This window comes from Carassius gibelio, chromosome B22 (genome assembly GCF_023724105.1).
Source record: "Carassius gibelio isolate Cgi1373 ecotype wild population from Czech Republic chromosome B22, carGib1.2-hapl.c, whole genome shotgun sequence".
Classification (NCBI taxonomy): Eukaryota; Metazoa; Chordata; class Actinopteri; order Cypriniformes; family Cyprinidae; genus Carassius; species Carassius gibelio.
This window is the reverse complement of record NC_068417.1, coordinates 11008099-11029441: the sequence shown is the minus strand read 5'-3', so window position 1 is coordinate 11029441 and position 21343 is coordinate 11008099. Positions and strand designations below refer to the sequence as shown.

Sequence of the window (21343 nt, the reverse complement as noted above, 5' to 3'; positions counted from 1 at the left end):
CAGCATGCATTGCAGCATGAATAAATTATGCCCCTGAATTGTTCACTTATTTTCTTGAATTCTTATGTGCTTATAATTTTGCATTTGTTTTAAGTTTTAGTAGCATGTGTTGTGATGTTCAGAATTGATCTGTTCATTTATTTTGTGGATTGTCACCATTGTTGTGATTCATACGCTGATTCTTGATGTTTCTGTCTAAATTTCAGCTAAGGTTTTTTTTTTTTTTATTATGAGTGAAATTTTCTTAACAGTCTTTCATAACTTATGGCTCAGCAGTGTTCCTTCTCATGCTGTAGTATCAATATTCAATAAGAGAAGAGACACGGGATTAGATCAGAAATAATAGTATTTGTTCTTGTCAATCTATAAACAACAATATCAGATTTTTTTTCTTCTATGTATTTTTGTTTTGCTATAACAAGTTCCAAAGGCACATTGTTATAGCATGAAAAAAAAAAAAACCTTAGTTGTTGAAAAGTCACGTTCAAGAGCCCAACTAAAGTAAACACTGATCTCCATCATGGTAGTGAAAAAACACGTAAACCTATTTAACTCTCCATAAGTTCTTCTGTAGACATCTGACAGAAATAAAGTCAGTCTGGTTAGTAATGTGAATCTGGTGAAGCTGTTTTAGTAGTTGTTTAATCAGATCTTGAGAGATTTGATGTATTCTTTTATTCAGTTGATTTCATCTAAGGCTGTGGCTGAAGTCATTTGTAGTTCTTGTGTTTCTCTTTCCTTCAGTGATTCTGCAGGTGTTTATCACTTATGCTCAATCATCAATTAATCACAGAATTATCTCATTAACTTCACTGATTCAGTGTTACTCTAACACTCTGTAGTGTGCACACATTATAAGTGTTCATTTAAAACTGAGGATTTTCTTGTGGGGTTTAAAGGGTTAAAGATTTAAGATGAAGAAAAAACAGAATGAAACATAATTTAACAGTAATAAACTGTAATTAATTTACAGGAAACAAACTGTAGAAAAACAGTTATTTACTGGCACCCCTGCTGCCAGTAAATAACTGTTTTTCTACTGTTTCTTGCCGTAAATTAATGGTTGCCAGCAAAAAAAGTGTTTTTCTACAGTTTTTTGCCGTCAAGTCAAGGAAAAACAGTAATATACTGTAAAATGTAAACGTCAGATTTACCAAATGAAAAAAAAGTTAATTTAACTAAAATATTTGTGAACATCCATAGAAAAAAAATTAGGCAAAGTCATACACTGATAATGAGAGTAAATACTGAACTTGACTGTATTAATGTGTGTTTGCACAAGAGAGATCGTTTAGTTTAATGTAGTTTTGTTGTTCACCATTGTGCTGTAGAGTAGAGCCGGTGCTTCAGTTAATGATGAGCCACAAATTCTGATTTTCTGCTGCTTTATATAAAGGCAGTAAATGTGGAGTCACTGATACAGTGGTGATCTCTGTGTTAAGTACTTCAGCACATACATGTGTGCTATAGCTGACAATGAGCTGCAGTGATTTGAGTAAAAGTCATGTATTTATTTACTTTATTACTGCACATTAAGTGTAAGAAATATTCCTTCTCAGTGGACTCAAATGAAATAAGTTCATAGTACTAACATCGTGGGAATGCTAGTTTAAAAACTCGAACTGTTTGAAGCAGTGGGAGTGGAGTTAATTTCCATGGTAGAATCTACAGTAAAATACTGTTAAAAAAATAAGAGTGGTAAATTAATGGTTAAGAGCTGTAAATTAACAGTACTTTACTGGCACCCCTGCTGCCAGAAAATTACTGTTATTTAACGGCAAAATTTTTTACAGTGCACTGTTAAAAATCGCTGTAAAAAAACGGCCAAATTTCGACAGTAAAATACTGTTTTTCATTTAAACAGTGCATTCTGGGTAATATTAATCATTTTCTAGAAGTAGCCTGCTGCTATATATCGTAAAATAACAAAGTTCAAATTCGACACTCAGCGTCTGTGTTTCAAATCACACCCTACACCCTCATTCACTATTCCCTACATGAGTTTACTAATATAGTCCACCTGACAGAGAGAATGAAAACTAATGAGTGAATTCAGACAATGATCAACAGCTGCTGTTAATGAGTAGAATCACTGAAGAAAAAAAAAACATAACAAGACAAACACATGAAATACAACTGACTTCAGCCACAGCCTTAGATGAAATCAACTGAAGATTTAAACGATCAACAAACAGCTTCACCAACTTCACACATTACTAACCAGACTGACTTTATTTCTGTCAGATCAGAGAACAGAGATCAAAAGATCTTATTGAGAATTAAAGAGATTTAGATGATAATGTTACTGTTTCGTTTAGCGTCACCATTGTGGAGATCAGTGTTTGCTTTAGTTGTGCTCCTGACCCTCAACTTTTGTTCCATTGTTATATTTGTATCTTTATGATACATCTGATACCATTATTGCTATAATAGTCAATTCATAATTTGGTGTTGAAATATATGAGTGAATAACACTTTTTTTTTTTTTTTTTTTTTTCAATTTTATAAGATTGAATGGTAATGTGATTATCTGGATATGGATTTAATGAAATTTTGAGCTTTAAATATTTTGGGCAGCAGTCCTCACAACACTGAAAGAGAGACATCAACAATCAGCATATTAATCTCAACAATGGTGACAATCAAAAGGTTTATGATGCAATGCATGCTGGGTACCAGCATAGGATAAAACTCATCCATGACTCCCAGCATGCATTGGGGCATGAATAAATTATGCCCCTGAATTGTTCACTTATTTTCTTGAATTCTTATGTGCTTATAATTTTGCATTTGTTTTAAGTTTTAGTAGCATGTGTTGTGATGTTCAGAATTGATGTTCATTTATTTTGTGGATTGTCACCATTGTTGTGATTCATACGCTGATTCTTGATGTTTCTGTCTAAATTTCAGCAAAAGTTTTTTTTATTTTTATTATGAGTGAAATTTTCTTAACAGTCTTTTATAACTTATGGCTCAGAAGTGTTCATTCTTATGCTGTAATATCAATATTCAATAAGAGAAGAGACACGGGATTAGATCAGAAATAATAGTGTTTGTTCTTGTCAATATATAAACAACAATATCAGATTTTTTTTTCTTCTGTGTACTTTTGTTTTGCTATAACAAGTTCCAAAGACGCATTGTTAAAGCATGTTAAAAAAAACCTTAGTTGTTGAAAAGTCATGTTCAAGAGCCCAACTAAAGTAAACACTGATCTCCATCATGGTAGTGAAAAAACACCTAAACCTATTTAACTCTCCATAAGTTCTTCTGTAGACATCTGACAGAAATAAAGTCAGTCTGGTTAGTAATGTGAATCTGGTGAAGCTGTTTTATGAGTTGTTTAATCAGATCTTGAGAGATTTGATGTATTCTTTTATTCAGTTGATTTCATCTAAGGCTGTGGCTGAAGTCATTTGTAGTTCTTGTGTTTCTCTTTCCTTCAGTGATTCTGCAGGTGTTTATCACTAATGCTCAATCATCAATTAATCACCGAATTATCTCATTAACTTCACTGATTCAGTGTTACTCTAACACTCTGTAGTGTGCACACATTATAAGTGTTCATTTAAAACTGAGGATTTTCTTGTGGGGTTTAAAGGGTTAAAGATTTAAGATGAAGAAAAAACAGCATGAAACATAATTTAACAGTAATAAACTGTAATTAATTTACAGGAAACAAACTGTAGAAAAACAGTTATTTACTGGCGCCCCTGCTGCCAGTAAAAAACTGTTTTTCAACTGTTTCTTGCCGTAAATTAATGGTTGCCAGCAAAAAAAGTGTTTTTCTACAGTTTGTTGCCGTTAAGTCAAGGAAAAACAGTAATATACTGTAAAATGTAAACGTCAGATTTACCAAATGAAAAAAAAGTTAATTTAACTAAAATATTTGTGAACATCCATAGAAAAAAAACTAGGCAAAGTCATACACTGATAATGAGAGTAAATACTGAACTTGACTGTATTAATGTGTGTTTGCACAAGAGAAATCGTTTAATGTAGTTTTGTTGTTCACCATTGTGCTGGAGAGTAGAGCCTTTGCTTCAGTCAATGATGAGCCACAATTTCTGATTTTCTGCTGCTTTATGTAAAGGCAGTAAATGTGGAGTCGCTGATACAGTGATGATCTCTGCGTTAAGTACTTCAGCATATACATGTGTGCTATAGCTGACAATGAGCTGCAGTGATTTGAGTAAAAGTCATGTATTTAGTTACTTTATTACTGCACATTAAGTGTTTGCATCGTTATATTAAGAAATATTCCTTCTCAGTGGACTCAAATGAAATAAGTTCATAGTACTAACATCGTAGGAACGCTAGTTTTAAAAACTCGAACTGTCTGAAGCAGTGGGAGTGGAGTTAATTTCTATGGTAGAATTTACGGTAAAATACTGTTAAAAAATAAAAGTGGTAAATTAATGGTTAAGAGCTGTAAATTAACAGTACTTTACTGGCGCCCCTGCTGCCAGAAAATTACTGTTATTTAACGGCAATTTTTTTTACAGTGTGTAGCCTGCTGCTATATATCGTAAATTAACAACGTTCAAAGTCGACACTCAGCGGCTGTGTTTCAAATCACACCCTACACCCTCATACACTATTCCACATGAGTTTACTAATATAATCCTCCTGACAGAGAGAATGAAAATTAATGAGTGAATTCAGACACTGATCAACAGCTGCTGTTAATGAGTAGAATCATTGAACAAAAGAGAAACAAGACAAACACATGAACTACAACTGACTTCAGCCACAGCTTTATATGAAATTAACTGAAGATTTACCAACTTCACTCATTACTAACCAGACTGACTTTATTTCTATCAGATCAGAGATCAGAGATCCAAAGATCTTACTGAGAATTACAGAGATTTAGATGATAATGTTATTGTTTCGTTTGACGTTACCATTGTGGAGATCAGTGTTTGCTTTAGTTGGGCTCCTGACCCTTGAATTTTGCACTTTAAATTTTGTTTCATTGCTGTATTTGTATCTTCATGATGCATCTGTTACAGCAGGATTAATTTTGATAGTCAAGTGATTATGGCTGTTTCTAACAGGCATGATCTACTAGACTGATTTAATGTGTTGGTATAGAAATCAAATTTTAGTTTGGTGTTGAAATATTTGAGTGAATGACACAATTTTTTTGTTTGTTTCTTAAATTTTGTAAGATTGAAAAGTAGTGTGATAACCAGTATTTATGGATTTAACGACTAGTTTTAGTTAAAAAATATTTCGGGCAGCAAGTCATCACAACACTCAAAGAGAGACATCAACAATCAGCATATGAATCTCAACAATGGTGACAATCAAAAGGTTCATGATGCAATGCATGCTGGGTACCAGCACAGGATAAAACTCATCCATGAATCCCAGCATGCATTGCTGATCTGTTCAGAACTGATCTGTTCATTTATTTTGTGGATTGTCACCATTGTTGTGATTCATACGCTGATTCTTGATGTTTCTGTCTAAATTTCTGCAAAGGTTTTTTTTTATGAGTGAAATCTTCTTAACAGTCTTTCATAAGTTATGGCTCAGCAGTGTTTCTTCTTATGCTGTAGTATCAATATTCAATAAGAGAAGAGACACGGGATTAGATCAGAAATAATAGTATTTGTTCTTGTCAATCTATAAACATCAATATCAGATTTTTTTTCTTCTGTGGACATTTGTTTTGCTATAACAAGCTCCAAAGGCACATTGTTATAGCATGTAAAAAAAAAAAAAAAAACTTAGTTGTTGAAAAGTCACGTTCAAGAGCCCAACTAAAGTAAACACTGATCTCCATCATGGTAGTGAAAAAAACACCTAAACCTATTTAACTCTCAATAAGATCTTCTGTAGACATCTGACAGAAATAAAGTCAGTCTGGTTAGTAGGGCTGGGCGATATATCGAGCGATATGATCATGCGCATCTAATCAGTAAAGCTGCTTCCGTGATCACCGCTAAAATCTCCATCACCTGCTTATAATTGGAGTGACATTTAATAGACAGTGCCGTAGATCGCTGACAAGCCACGCCATATCGCGTTCATTATCGCAGATGAATCGCCTTCGATAATGAACGCGATATGGCGTGGCTTGTCAGCGATCTACGGCTCTGTCTATCAGAGGTGGGACTTTCAAGTCACAAGCAAGTCTTCAAGTCATATTCAAGTCCTCAAAGGGTTAAAGCTAAAGAGATAATTAAGTGACTAATTAAATGATGATTGTGCATTAATGATGAACATCTGCTGTTAACAATCAACATCACTGAAGTAAAGAGAAACACAAGAACTACAACTGAATTTAGCCACAGCCTTCAACTGAAAAAAAAGTAAAAGAAAAAAAACACTATGTCACCATAATTGTGGTCAAGGTTTGCTTTAAGTAGTGTCTTGACCCTTTTACTAATTTAAACCAATTTTATTCAAAACAATTGCAATATTGTTTTAGCAACAAACATGTACGCATTGCTGAGTCAAACCTTGCAGTAACAGATGATCTTATGCTTTTTTTGCTTATAACTCATGATGACTGAACATCATGAAATTGTGTTTATCTTTGGATAGTAGACTGACACTCAGCTATTACTGAACTGAAGTAAAAAAAAAAAAATCACAATGCTTCATTGTTGAAAGACACAAAAGGAGACAATCAGTTCAGGTTTTTAGACAAACACACTTATCACACGATCCTCAACAGTGGTGACAATTTTTCATACTGCAGTGCATGACGGGAGTTTTTACTAAGGTTTTACCCAGCATGCAACATTTTGTTGATTGTCACCACTGTTGAGAGTCATATGCTGGTTCTTGATGTCTGTGTGTGTCTACAGAGTATAGTTCTTCAAATTTTGTATGCACTTAGTAGATTTAAAATTCACTTTAATTTTTTCCCCCATAGTTTAGTTTTACTGGGTTGATTATGCTTAATTTAAATAGAGCTAATGTTAATTTGATTGTAATCTGGCAACATACAGATTAATTTCTTCTCTCTGCTTTACAGCACCTCATGCAATGCTACATAAAGAGATCTAACATGACAGTCAAGGGTCAAGAGCCCCACTAAAGCAAACACTTGTCTCCATTATGGTTGCATCACTTTAACCAATAAAACATCAACATCTGATCCTCTGTAATTCTCAAGAACAGCAGGTGTTCATCATTAATGCACAATCAACTTTAACTCTTTGAGAACTTGGGATATGACTTGTAGACTTGCTTGTGACTTAAAAGTCCCAACTCTGGTAAAAGCTGAGTGTCAGTCAACAATCCAAAGAAGACTATCTCATGATGTCCAAGTCATCATGAGTTATAAGCAGAAAAAGCATAAGATCCTCTGTCACTACAAGGCTTGAGTCTGCAATGCATACATGTTTTTTGCGAAAACAATATTGAAATTGCTTTGAATCAAATTGGTTTGAATTAGTAAAAGGGTCAAGAGACTACCTAAAGCAAACCTTGACCACAATTATGGTGACATAGTGTTTTTTTTTTTCTTTTACTTTTTTTTCAGTTGAAGGCTGTGGCTAAATTCAGTTGTAGTTCTTGTGTTTCGCTTTACTTCAGTGATGTTGATTGTTAACAGCAGAAGTTCATCACTAATGTACAATCATCATTTAATTAGTCACTTAATTATCTCATTAACTTTAACCCTTTGAGGACTTGGATATGACTTGAAGACTTGCTTGTGACTTGAAAGTCCCACCTCTGCTGTATATTAAATGCCACTCCAATTATAAGCAGGTGATGGAGATTTTAGCGGTGATCACGGAAGCAGCTTTACTGATTAGATGCGCATGATAATTTCGTTCGATATATCGCCCAGCCCTACTGGTTAGTAATGTGAATCTGGTGAAGCTGTTTTAATAGTTGTTTAATCAGATCTTGAGAGATTTGATGTATTCTTTTATTCAGTTGATTTCATCTAAGGCTGTGGCTGAAGTCATTTGTAGTTCTTGTGTTTCTCTTTCCTTCAGTGATTCTGCAGGTGTTTATCACTAATGCTCAATCATCAATTAATCACCGAATTATCTCATCAACTTCACTGATTCAGTGTTACTCTAACACTCTGTAGTGTGCACACATTATAAGTGTTCATTTAAAACTGAGGATTTTCTTGTGGGGTTTAAAGGGTTAAAGATTTAAGATGAAGAAAAAACAGCATGAAACATAATTTAACAGTAATAAACTGTAATTAATTTACAGGAAACAAACTGTAGAAAAACAGTTATTTACTGGCACCCCTGCTGCCAGTAAATAACTGTTTTTCTACTGTTTATTGCCGTAAATTAATGGTTGCCAGCAAAAAAAGTGTTTTTCTACAGTTTGTTGCCGTTAAGTCAAGGAAAAACAGTAATATACTGTAAAATGTAAATGTCAGATTTACCAAATGAAAAAAAAAAATAATTTAACTAAAATATTTGTGAACATACATATAAAAACATTTATGCAAAGTCATACACTGATAATGAGTAAATACTGAACTCAACTGTATTAATGTGTGTTTGCTCAAGAGAGATCTGTTAGTTTAATGTAGTTTTTTTGTTCACCATTGTGCTGGAGAGTAGAGCCGGTGCTTCAGTCAATGATGAGCTACAAATTCTGGTCTTCTGCTGCTTTATATAAAGACAGTTAATGTGAGTCGCTGTACTTCAGCACATACATGTGTGCTATAGCTGACAATGAGCTGCAGTGATTTGAGTAAAAGTCATGTATTTAGTTACTTTATTACTGCATATTAAGTGTTTGTATTGTTATATTAAGAAATATTTCTTCTCAGTGGACTCAAATGAAATAAGTTCATAGTACTAATATCGTAGGAATGCTAGTTTTAAAAACTCGAACTGTTTGAAGCAGTGGGAGTGGAGTTAATTTCCATGGTAGAATTTACGATAAAATACTGTTAAAAAATAAGAGTGGTAAATAAATGGTTAAGAGCTGTAAATTAACAGTACTTTACTGGCACCCCTGCTGCCAGAAAATTACTGTTATTTAACGGCATTTTTTTTTACAGTGCATGATGTACCCAGAATATATTGCAGCATGAAGCATGTCACCATTGTTGAGATTCATACACTGAATCTTGATGTTTGTGTGATAAACAAAACAGTTATTATTTATCCTTAAAATTACTCGCTTTAAATTCAGCTGGGTGGCAGGCTTTTGACCCACTGAGTCCCTTTAACAAATAATACTTGACCAACACCACACATTAGCTTGGGTGAAAACAGGCAACCAGACCACATATATGGTGCCATATTAGTCATTAGTGATGGGATTTATGGCTCTTTGAGGGGATCCGGATCTTCGCGATCCGTTCCTTTCAAAGAGCCGTTCAAAAGAATGGCTCTTTTGGCTCTTTTTAAATATTTAGTCAGTTTTAAGAAGCCAGCTTGGGAGCATCTCAGTTTATCCTGGAAATAATCACTGGGAGGTATTATGAGGTGAGATTTGTAGTCAAATAATTAAAGCTCAGATATCACACACCAATATCTGAGTTTGAATTATTCTGAAATATTGATTATTACCTCATTTCTCATGTGTCGACTATGTTCCATAGGGTTGCACAAATCCCTCTGCTTAGACAGTGACATCATTATTTTGATTTACCTTTAGTACAAAGTGTGTGTGTGTGTGTGTGTGTGTAAAACTACGTTGACTTATGTTATTCATACAATACCTACTCACAAATAAACATAAAAAACAAAGCCGGCTGCAATGAATTTCTGTGCAAAACAGCTTTTACTACAAACACTTCCACACAAGAACATTGTTATCACACAAGAACATTTTGATAGAAAACTAATTTTTTTTTAAGTAGATAAAATTAGAATAAATAAAATGGAAATGTCTACATACTACATACTATTACTACTGTAAACTTTGCAAATAGGACATCAGTAACAATAACAAAGTGGGCTGCAATGAATGTCTGTGGAAAACAGCTTTTAGTGAAACATTTCTATACAAGTACAGTATCACAAAAGAACATTTTTAAAGATTTTAAAATAAGTTTTAAATGAACACAAAATGCAATGTAAATGCATGCACAACTAATAACTAATATCAGCCCGGCGCTGGGTGCGGCCCTCCCCCTATAACTGTTCTGTCTCCTGGCGGAGCTCATTTGTATGAACACGCATAGGAAAAAAGAACGATAGAAGGAACGGCTCCTCTCCAGTCGCGACTCGGCTCCCATCGTTCATGTTTATGAGCCGTTCAAAAGAATCGGTTCGTTCGCGAACGTCACAACTCTATTAGTCATGATAAAGCTGACAGCAGTTAAAGAACACCGTCAAGTCAAGTGTCAAATTGCACAACTAAAACCAACACTAACCACCATTATGGTGACATCAGACCAAACTATTACTTTTAAACAGACATCATCATCTAAACATCTGCTTAAATCTTAATTAGAATGTTAGCGGATAATGTTCTAAAACTTTAATTAATAAACATTTTAAGAATGTTAAATGTTAGAATGTTAGAAAACATCTAAACATTAGTTCATTCTCAGTAAGATCTTCTGTAGACGTCTGACAGAAATAAAGTCAGTCTGGTTATTAATAAGTGGAGCTGGTGATGCTGTTTGTGGGGTTGTTTAATCAGATCTTGAGAGATTTCATGTATTTTATTTCAGTTGATTTCATCTAAGTCTGTGTCTGAAGTCAGTTGTAGTAGTTCGTGTGTTTCTCTTTTCTTCAGTGATTCTGTTTGTTAACAGCAGCTGTTCATCACTAATTCTCCATTAGCACTTAGTTAATCACTTAATTACTTGAATGCAACGTTTTAAAACTTACCTGGTTTAAATCGAGGCAATCTGTTTACGATTTGAGTTAAGTTACTTGTCGGGTTTTACAGTGATGATATAAATGATCTTACTGCTTTCTGTGCTCTGCTTTTGTAGAACTTTGGAACAGCATAAGTGATCTCTTCTGTACGAGTCTGAACTGTTTAAAACAATAATAATAGAGGTATTAATTCAACAAAACGTCTTGTTTTTTTTTTCATAAAAATCCTTTATTATTGTGTTGATATAATCTATGTTCACAGATGTTGCATCAGTAGATAACACTTGCCTTCTTGATCAGTTTTTCTGTATTTCTTGTAGATGTAGAAGATCCCGACTGCAGCTAAAATCAACAGAGACCCAACAGCAGCAGCAGCAGAGGACAACACTGTCAGAGAGATCGAGTCTGGAGGATAAGAAGAAGAGGATGAGACTGTTGCTGGAACCTAAGGGACACATCAGTGTGAGTGAATGAAAGTGATGTATAACAAACACTATGAACATTAGCAGCACAGCTTATAGACTGTTTCTGCTTGATTAGCCATAAGTGTCACTTTTGTTTTGTTTTTTTTTTGCCTGTGAAATGCAGCATCAGAGCAGTCTTAAAAGGGGCCCAGTTAAAGTCACAAGATGTGAGCACAAAGGTCAAAAACATCTGTTTAGTGCTGTTTAGTATATTTACTAAACCAGCCCGGGCAGATAACCTAACCTTAAAAAGTTTTTTAGATTCACTGGGCCTACCATCACTAGGGGAAAAACTGAATAAACAACTAACGGCTGAAATAACGTTAGAACAACTAGATAGAGAAATATCAAAACTGAAAGTGAATAAAGCACTGGGAACAGACTTTTGTGCGTCTGAATTTTATCAGGTGTTAAGAGCCCAAATAAGACCCATACTGCTCATTTGCTTTAATTATATATTGCGAGCTGGGGAAATCCCACGGTCTTGGAAAGAAGAGGTTATTTCAGTCATCCCAAAGGAAGGGAAGGATGCGAATGATTGTAGCGCTTATTGACATATTATTTGCTTCTATCTTTTCTAAGAGACTGGAGGGCATTATTCCTGTGTTGGTAGATTTAGTTCAAACCAGATTTTTACAAAATGAAAAAAGTAGTGCAATGGAGCACAGAAACATGTCTGATCTGTAACAAACACTAAATAAATATTAGCACTATCACAAGAAGACACTGAAGTAATTTTTCCATATATTTAGTCTTTGGTTATAAGGTAATAAGGACTCGGATAAAAAAAAAAAAAAAAACTATTAGAGTGTTGTAGAAAAATGTCAAAGATGATAAAAACATTAAATTCCTTTTTTTTTTCTTTTTTTTCTTTCAGAATTAATAGTAATTCTCACTGTAAATGTTAGAAGCTTGTAACATCCTCACCGTGGACGGTAACATTGAATCTGTATTTATCCTCTGATCTGCTGTTTTTGATGGTCACTTCATAAACTCCAGAGTCTGTGGTTCTGGTGTTTGTGATGGTCAGAGATCCAGTCTGATTGTTCAGCTTCAGTCTGTCTCTGAATCTCCCATCAGCACCATCAGATGGGTATGAGATCCCAGCCTCTCGACTGATTCTAGCTATGAGTGACCTGTTCGGTCCAAACTTCCAGAGAATCTGATCTTCTTTCTGTATTTCAGTGAGACTAGTGTTAAGAGTGACAGAATCTCCTTCAGTCACTGACACTGACTTCACTTCATCTGCATCAGCAAACACACCTGATGAACAAACACAAACAGTCTCTCAATCACACATAATACAATTCATATTTTAATAAATCAAGCTTAAAATTTGGAGTAGTTTTGAAAAAAAAAATCTAATTTGGAAAGGTACAAACATAGAATCAAAATGTAAAATAAGCAGCATGTCAAATAAATGTCCATGTGGAAAACACAGCAAGGGGGAAAAAACTGATCTGTACTAATATCTGCTATTAGCCCAAAATATGTTTGTACTTACCAGCTAGATGGCAAAAGCACAGCCACGAAAAAACAACAGTTTTTGTTCGAAACATCTCCAGGGTTTAAAATGGTATCACTCAGGGTGCTTAAAAAGATGATCTGCGAGCGTCGTGGACTGAAGTAAAGTCAGGAAGAAGAAAAAACTACTTCTGTCTTTGTATCTCAGCTTGAGCTGAGCATATAGTGTGTTGAACTGTAGTCCAGTTTCACAACAAAACTCTTTCATCACTGTGATTCACTACACAGACAATATTAACATATATAGACTCATAAACTGCTGGAAAGACAGTTTCAATTTAATTAACTTAATCAATTTAGAATGAAAGTATATATATATATATACATAAAGAGACATAAGGCCTTGAAATATGGATATGGCATACTGCCCTAATAAAAGCCAAATCTTAAAGACTTTTATACAGTAGCCATCTTTTTTTTTTATAAACCCTTGCACTTGGCATTGAATGCAATTAGTCCACTTCATGTTTCTGTGCCTCCACAGTGGCATGACAGCACCGTCCCACCAGGAATGTTCCCAGTGCTCCCAAATAGCCAATCCAGGCCTAATTGTTGGACTACAAAAACTGTAGACATACTATGTTTGAACTTAGCCAAAGTGGTAGTTTAGTTTTTTTTTTTTTTTTTTCATGTTTGAAAATCTAAACGTGAATCTGATATTGTCTTTAAACGTGAAACGAAGTTTAACATTTTCTCTGTTTGTTTGATTCCTAATTGATTTATTGAAAATATAACTTTGAAATTAATTTATTTTTTATAATTTAATTTTTTGTGTGTGGGAATCCGAGTCAATATTTATTTTATTTTTACTGGTGGCTTAAAGAGCTTTCTGGTTTGAAACCGTGATATTTGACAAGATTGGACTTGTCTGTTGCCCGAACTATTGGATCAAAATAGTTTGTTTAGTTATTTTTTTTTTTTACATTTCTCTTTAATCTACTGACTGAAGTTTAGTTTGGTCCTGCCACTGCTACAGTAGGGATGTCCCTGATCCCAGTCATTGAATATTGAGGATCTGCTGATACCGAGACCCAATCTGATACTTTTATTTTCCTAGTGCTTGGTGCACACTGCAAGTGCACGTTTAGAGGCGTGGTCTAATTCAGTCTGGGGGAAGTTACTCAATAGTTCACATTTGTGAACAGCTTTTTCTCTACACTGTTTAACTGCAGGTGCTCACAGTTTTTCAGACTTGAGTGAAACTCAGACCACTGAACTTCTAAAGAAAATGTTTCAAACTTTTGCTTTTTGTGGTTTGTGCTGTTGCTGTCTGGTTGGTGAGTTATAGACATGTTTTATAATTCATATCTGCAGGTTGTTTTTTGTGTGGATCTCTGATGAACTTCAGTTCCAACATCAATAAATAAAACATTTCTTTATTTATTTTGACTGTTCTTAAAACTTAACCAAAACTTAAAATGTTCAATATATAAAGGTGTGTGAATACAGCAGACATCTGTGTTTTCTACCTGCCCCAATTTGATTTTGTATTTTGCCAGGTCTATGTTTTTCCCTTTGCAAAGTTTTAATATTTAATAACTAGCTCGAACTTCAGTTAAAGCTTTATAAAACCAACCTTTATTTTTGTGTGATTGAGAGACTGTTTGTGTTTGTTCATCAGGTGTGTTTGCTGATCCAGATGAAGTGAAGTCAGTGTCAGTGACTGAAGGAGATTCTGTCACTCTAAACACTAGACTCAGTAAAATACAGAAAGATGATCAGATTCTGTGGAAGTTTGGACAGAACAGGTCACTCATAGCTAAAATCAGTCGAGAGGCTGGGATCTTCAACACATATGATGGTCCTGATGAGAGATTCAGAAACAGACTGAAGCTGGATCATCAGACTGGATCTCTGACCATCACAAACATCAACACCACAGACTCTGGACTTTATGAAGTGACCATCAAAAACAGCAGATCAGAGGATAAATACAGATTCAATGTTTCTGTCTCTAATGGTGAGTAGAGAGTTACAGCCCTATTATAGTGTTTCAGTGGTGACGAGAATAAAAGTTAAACCGGATCTGGACGGAATAGACAATACTTTCTGCTCAAGAAGTAAAAATGCATTTTTGCCTCTTGTAGTTTTGTTCTTTTTCTTCTACCACTTGGGGTCTCAAAGGGGTGGTAAATTTCCAGAAATGTTTCAAAACTTTCTCCAAATACCTTGGTATTTTCTGAAAGTCTCCAAAAACTGGAATGTTTCCAAAATTTCTGGAAAGTCTCAGAAATGTTCCACCTTTTGCAACCCTACTTCCACTATGTGAGCTCAAAAAACCTTGATTGTAACTCCATCAGATTGATAGCCTTTTTTTGGATGCTAATGGATTTTTTTTACAGTTCTCCTTTTTTACAAATGTATAAATGGTCCTATCTTCTCCGCTTTAAGTTTAAAAAAATGTTTTAATTTTCAATAAATATTGTTATTCCAGAGCAAAGTTCAGCTTTGACTGTTCCAATATGGCAGGTGTGCGCATATATATATATATATATATATATATATATATATATATATATATATATATATATATATATATATATATATATATATATGTATGTATATATATATAGTAGTTTGTGTAGTTTGCGGACCATATCTATGTGGTGAGGTCAGTCAGTGTGAGGTGACGAAGACACAAAGTTTGGTGTCAGTATCTCAAAGTCAGAGATAAGTCTCAGATGCAGTTTGGCACCATGCCATCAAATCTGTGTATTAAATGCAAACGGTTTCACCTACAGTATTGACATGAAATCCATATGTTTTTGCTGGCTTGGTCTGAAGATAAATCCATGTTGAATGAATGAAAATCAGAAGAAGTGTATAGGGGGAGTTTGAAATAGTAGGTTTTCAACTAATCAAAATCAACTAATCAGGACAAGAAGTTCAGAGATGTGGAGGTAAGTCTCAGATTCAGTTTGGCATCATGTTATCAAATTTGATGTGATAAATGAAAACCATTTCAATTATCTTATTTTTAATTTTCTATTATTTTTTTTCTTTATTTTTGTATTTAATTAGCATGATCTGAGGATTTGGTGAAAATTTGTACCAATGGTCTAGTAAAAGTAGGATTTCAACATAAATCAAAATGTTGGACAGACAGTTAATCATAAATCAAAATGTTGGACAGACAGACCGATTTATGGCATATACCGTATTTTCCAGACTATAAGTCGCACTTTTTGTCATAGTTTGGCTGTTCCTGCGACTTATAGTCAGGTGCGACTTATTTATCAAAATTAATTTAACATGAACCGAGAGAAATGAGCTAAGAGAAATGAACCAATAGAAAACATTAACGTCTACAGCCGCCAGAGGGCGCTCTATGCTGCCAGAGATGCTGTTCAGTGTTCCTGTAGTCTACACTGAGAACATAGAGCGCCCTCTCGTGGCTGGAGACGGTAATGTTTTCTCTTGGTTCTTGGTTCTAAATAAATGTGACTTATAGTCCAGTGCGACTTATATGTTTTTTCCCTCATCTTGACATATTTTCAGACTAATGCGACTTATACTCAGGTGCGACTTATAGTCCGAAAAATACGGTAGTAGCATTTTTTGACATTTCATAGTAATTTTTACAAATGCATCGGTGTATCATTACACACGATTTGTAATGATATACCAATGCATTTGTAAAATATTATATATGGTAAAATATAGACTCAGCGTTACGACAGCATTTTAGTGCCACGTTGAAAAAAAATAGAAGATTTCGAGAATAAAGTTGAAATACTTTGAGAATAATGTCGTAATACTTTGAGAACAAAAAAGTCGTAATACTTTGAGAACAAAAAAGTCGTAATACTTTGAGAATAAAAAGTCAGAATACTTTGAGAATAAAAAAAGTCAAAACACTTTGAGAATAAAGTCGAAATACTTCGAGAATAAAGTTATCGTACCATAGGGGACAGTATGCTTGGAAATAAAATTACTTATCTTCCATTGCATTCATTATTTGAAGTACGCCAGCCACAATAGTGCGCAATAAGATTTGTGCTTTTGATAGACCTACTTTTCATGTCACAGCTTTCAAAATCCATTTTATAGCAAAACTCAAATTATGTGTCTTATAATAATTTATTTTTCAACCTCTTTATTGATCAGATCGCTGTATTTATGTGAAACAATTCATTAAATTAAACTGTTTTCTTTGTGAAAATTCAAAAATATGTGAAAATTTATTTTTGTAATATTTTGATTTTAATCTCAAAATATTTCGACTTTATTCTCGTAGTTTTACGATTTTATTCTCGAAACATTTCGCCTTTATTCTCATTTTTTTTTACTTTATTGTCTTTATAATCAAAACTTTATAATATTTTGACTTTAATGTTTCCACTTTGTTCTCGTAATTTCGACTTCATTCTTGAAATGTTATGACTTGTTATTTGTTATTTATATCTTGTTATTTTAGTAATAATAACCGATAACTATGACTAACTTCGTTGATGAAATAAAACAAACATTTTTGGAGATAAAATGTTATTGCGGAGTGCTCTACACGCCTCTACTACAAGAACTTTCATGAGTGTGGTTGCCAGATATCAAGAGTACAAATCCCTCAATCAGAGCTTCGCTGTTATAAGGATACATTTTTTGCCTGTTGTTTTGCTTATTTTAAGCAATCTGGCAATCATGTGCACACACTCGTAAAAAATTAATTTGCACATTATTAGGAAACCATTTGACATATTAACTTGATTGTTTTTGTTTTTTGTGGACATGGTCTGAAGATGATATCATAAAGGATATCAGAATGTCAGTACGATATCAGAATAAAGATGACTTCGCTTTGTAGTAAATGAATGTACCATTCTGTTTATTTATTCCCTTAGATTGCACGTGCTGTTGCCATGATACTGAAGCTTTGACTCGATTGGTCATCTCTGCTGTGGTGGGCGTGGCTTCTGTTTTTATTGTGGTGTATGACCTCACATCCAGAAAAGGTGAAAAGTAGAAATGAAAGAACAGATATCATCATCATCATCATCATCATCATCATCATCAGGCCCCTGCAGATAAATCATATATTCTCACGTGTCCAACATTTGGCAGAATATTTTCACATGTACACAACAACAACAACATTGATACTGAATGCCCTTATAGTAGGGCTGCACGATTAATCGCATGCGATTGTCATGCGTGTCTTTGTCAGTAAAGCCGGTTCTGTGATTAGCAGTAAATGTCCACCACCTGGTTTCAAATGGAGCGGCACTTCCCAGCTAGAATTTTCTTTGTTCTAAAATGTTCTAAGAACATTCCCATGGATTGTTCTAACAATGTTTTTAGCGGGTAGTTTTATTTTTGTTCCCAGAACGTTCTCTCAAAAGATAGGATAACATTCTCTAAAAACATTCTACAAATGTTTATCAATAACATTATTAGAACATTATTCCATAACATTCTAATTAAGATTTAAGTGGATGTTTAGATGTGGATGTGTCTGTTTAAAAGTAATAGCTTGGTTTGATGTCACCATAATGCTGGTAAGTGTTGGCTTTAGTTGTGCAATTTGACACTTGTCGGTGTTGTTTTTTTAGCTGCTGTCATCTTTATTGTGGCTAAAACAGCAAACGAATATGTGGTTCAATGGTGCTGTTTGCTTGCTGATGATTGATATGTCTGATTACTTGTTTTCACCCAAGCTACTGTGTGGTGTTAGTTAAGTATTATTTATTAAAGTGACTCAATGGTCAACAACCTGACACCCAGTTGAATTTAAAGCAGATAATTTCAAAAATTTAAAAATAAATTTGTCACACAAACATCAAGATTCAGTGTATGAATCTCAGCAATGGTGACATGCTTTATGCTGCAATGTATTCTGGGTACATCATGCAAAACTCATCCGTAGCACCCAGAATGCATTGTGGCATGAAGCATGTCACCATTGTTGAGATTCTTACACTAATTATTAAGGTCTCTGTATGTCTAAGCATCCTATGGTTTGAAGTGATTCTAAAACAATGTAGTTTAAAAAGATCAGATAAAAATAAAATGACATAAATTGTCAGGACCTTGTGTGTTGCAACACATCTGCTATTGTCAATAATATTAAATTAATAGCGTAGAACAGACTCCTGGTAAAATCAGTTGATCAGATTGTTACATTAAGACATCTCTAATATCAGCCAGTAACCAACATTATCGAATGACATCTTTTTCTCAATGTTTTTGCTGTAACAGATTTAATTACAGCAGCTAAATGAACACTAACACTGAAAATAGTCATACTTCCTAAGTACTGATCAGCATAATGGTGACATCAAACTAAACTATAATTTTCAATAAACCATCAACATCTCTGTTAATCTCAATAAGAACTTTTTTACATTTATGACAGAAATAAATCTTGTTTATAATAAGTGAAGATTGTCATGTTTTTGGAGTATTTACGCTAGAGTTTGACACCAAACAGAGGTTGGGTTTTCACTTTCAACCAACATCTGACTTCTGAGCAATGTCAGTCCACATCTAGTGTGATGGGAAGCCGTAATTCACTGACAAGCTGTGCAATATCACGTTCATAATCGCAGATTAATCGCATGCGATTATGAACGCGATATTGCGTAGCTTGTCAACGATCTGCGGCTCTGTATATTAGGTGCGGCTCCATTTGAAAGCAGCTGATGGACATTTACCGCTAATCACAGAACCATCTTTACTGATGAGACACGCATGACAATCGCATGCGATTAATCGTGCAGCCCTACCTTATAGATTACAGTTTAGTTATTTTGGCTTCACCATAACTGAGAATAACAATTTCTCTCACCACTAAGTGGTGCTTTTGGTTCACTATATATATATATACATATATATATATATATACATACATATACATACATACACACACATATATATATATATATATATATATACATATATATATATATATACACATATATATACATACATATATATACATATACATATATATATATATATATATATATATATATATATGAAGAGTTCAGATGCAAAAACCTCTAAATGCCATCTGAAATTTTCATCTAAAATTAGGGTTTTTATCAAGCGCCCATGCTTAGGTTGAGTCATTTAACTTTAATGGCAATGTGCAGGTCCTTTTCCAGGCTATTAAAGTGAAATAAGTGAACATCAATATAGGAGCCTGAAAAAATTCCTAATTTTAGATGAAAATTTCAGATGGCATTTAGAGGCTTTTGCATCTGAACTCTTCATATATATATATATATATATATATATACATATATATATATATATATATATATATATATATATATACATATATATATATATATATATATAAAACTAACTAACTAATTTCTTTAGATCAATAGCGCCACCTACTGGATCAGTGTTTAATCTTTAAGGCTTCTTAGTTCTTAAGTCCTTGCATGTAAATAAGAAAGCTGTTTGTTTACATTTAGTAGCATTGTGGTAGATTCGCCCTTTTGAATAATGTAGGTTTTCATTATTATTTTGTTAAGTAGTGCATTATTGTTGTGTAGTAAGGTTTTCTTTCTCTGTGCTCCATTCAGCTTTCAAGCAGCTGCTGAAATTAACGTGACTTCTATAAAAATTAAAAGCATTTGACCAGCCTTTCTGTGTATTTATGTGTGTTTTGCAATGGCCACTGATAGAACAGCTTGGGACTTAGCCAATGCATAGTTGTATTGATTCTGGGTGGAAAGCATTTTTTAATGGGTAGCTACTGTGTTCAGTAATGTGTTCAGCCTAATTAGAAAACCTACAATTCAGTTTATATCATTAGGCAAATACAGCCATTAATGACTTTTAAATTATATTTTAAATACATATTTGATTTTTGCATTTCAAGTGTGGCAGCATCAGGCCACACCTGTAGTGATCTGCACTTCACACATACACCCTGTAAATAAAAAGAATATTAATGAAACGCCACGCTATAAAACACAAAGCAAAAATAACAATAAAAAAAGGAAAAGAAAAAGCCTAAAAAAAAAAAAAAAACTTTGTAGTCGGCTAGTCGATTCTTTAAAAAAAAAAGAAACCTGTAGAGTTTAGTTGGTCTACTGTGTAAAACACAGGCTGTGTCTGATGCTGTCGTTCCTGACACAGTCTGACACTGATCCGGACACAAACAGAGCATTCACCACTGTAGAGAGCTCAGGCTACTGGACGGAGCTTTTACTGTGGTTCAAAATAAAAATAAAGAACGCGTGGACGTGTCTCCTTCAGCGTAATTTAAATAATAAAGATAAATCGGCAGTAAATTTCCATCAGCGTAAATCGGTCAATACGAGAAGAGATTTTTCTTTTTTCCTCTCCTTTTTTCGGTCTAGCGCTGAGAAAAACGCGTTGATCGAAGTACTGTTATAACTCTACGGATCATAATTCCCTTCACCACATCATGAAGAGAGCATTTGTACTCTTTCTATTCCCGGTTTTCGTTATCGGTAAGTGTTTTATTTATTTATTTATTTATTGTAATTTTTTTTTTTTTTACATTTTTTTAGCATGGCTGCAGCCAGTGGCTTAACTTAAAAAGTGGATGGGACAGTGAGTGTTAATGAATGTTAGTGTAGCAGTTATGTATCGACATAG

General features: G+C 34.0%; 2 protein-coding genes across 2 annotated transcripts in view; one reads left to right on the top strand and one right to left on the bottom strand.

The window, feature by feature from the left end:
• LOC127988164 (SLAM family member 5) overlaps positions 1-21343 on the bottom strand; it is a 283545-nt gene that overhangs the window by 226535 nt on the left and 35667 nt on the right. The window lies entirely within an intron of this gene.
• LOC127988150 (uncharacterized) overlaps positions 20865-21343 on the top strand; it is a 64773-nt gene continuing 64294 nt past the window's right edge. The window contains exon 1 of the mRNA XM_052590758.1: positions 20865-21195. Coding sequence (XP_052446718.1) covers positions 21150-21195 — 46 coding nt within the window. The 5' untranslated portion in view covers positions 20865-21149. The remainder of the gene's footprint in view (positions 21196-21343) is intronic.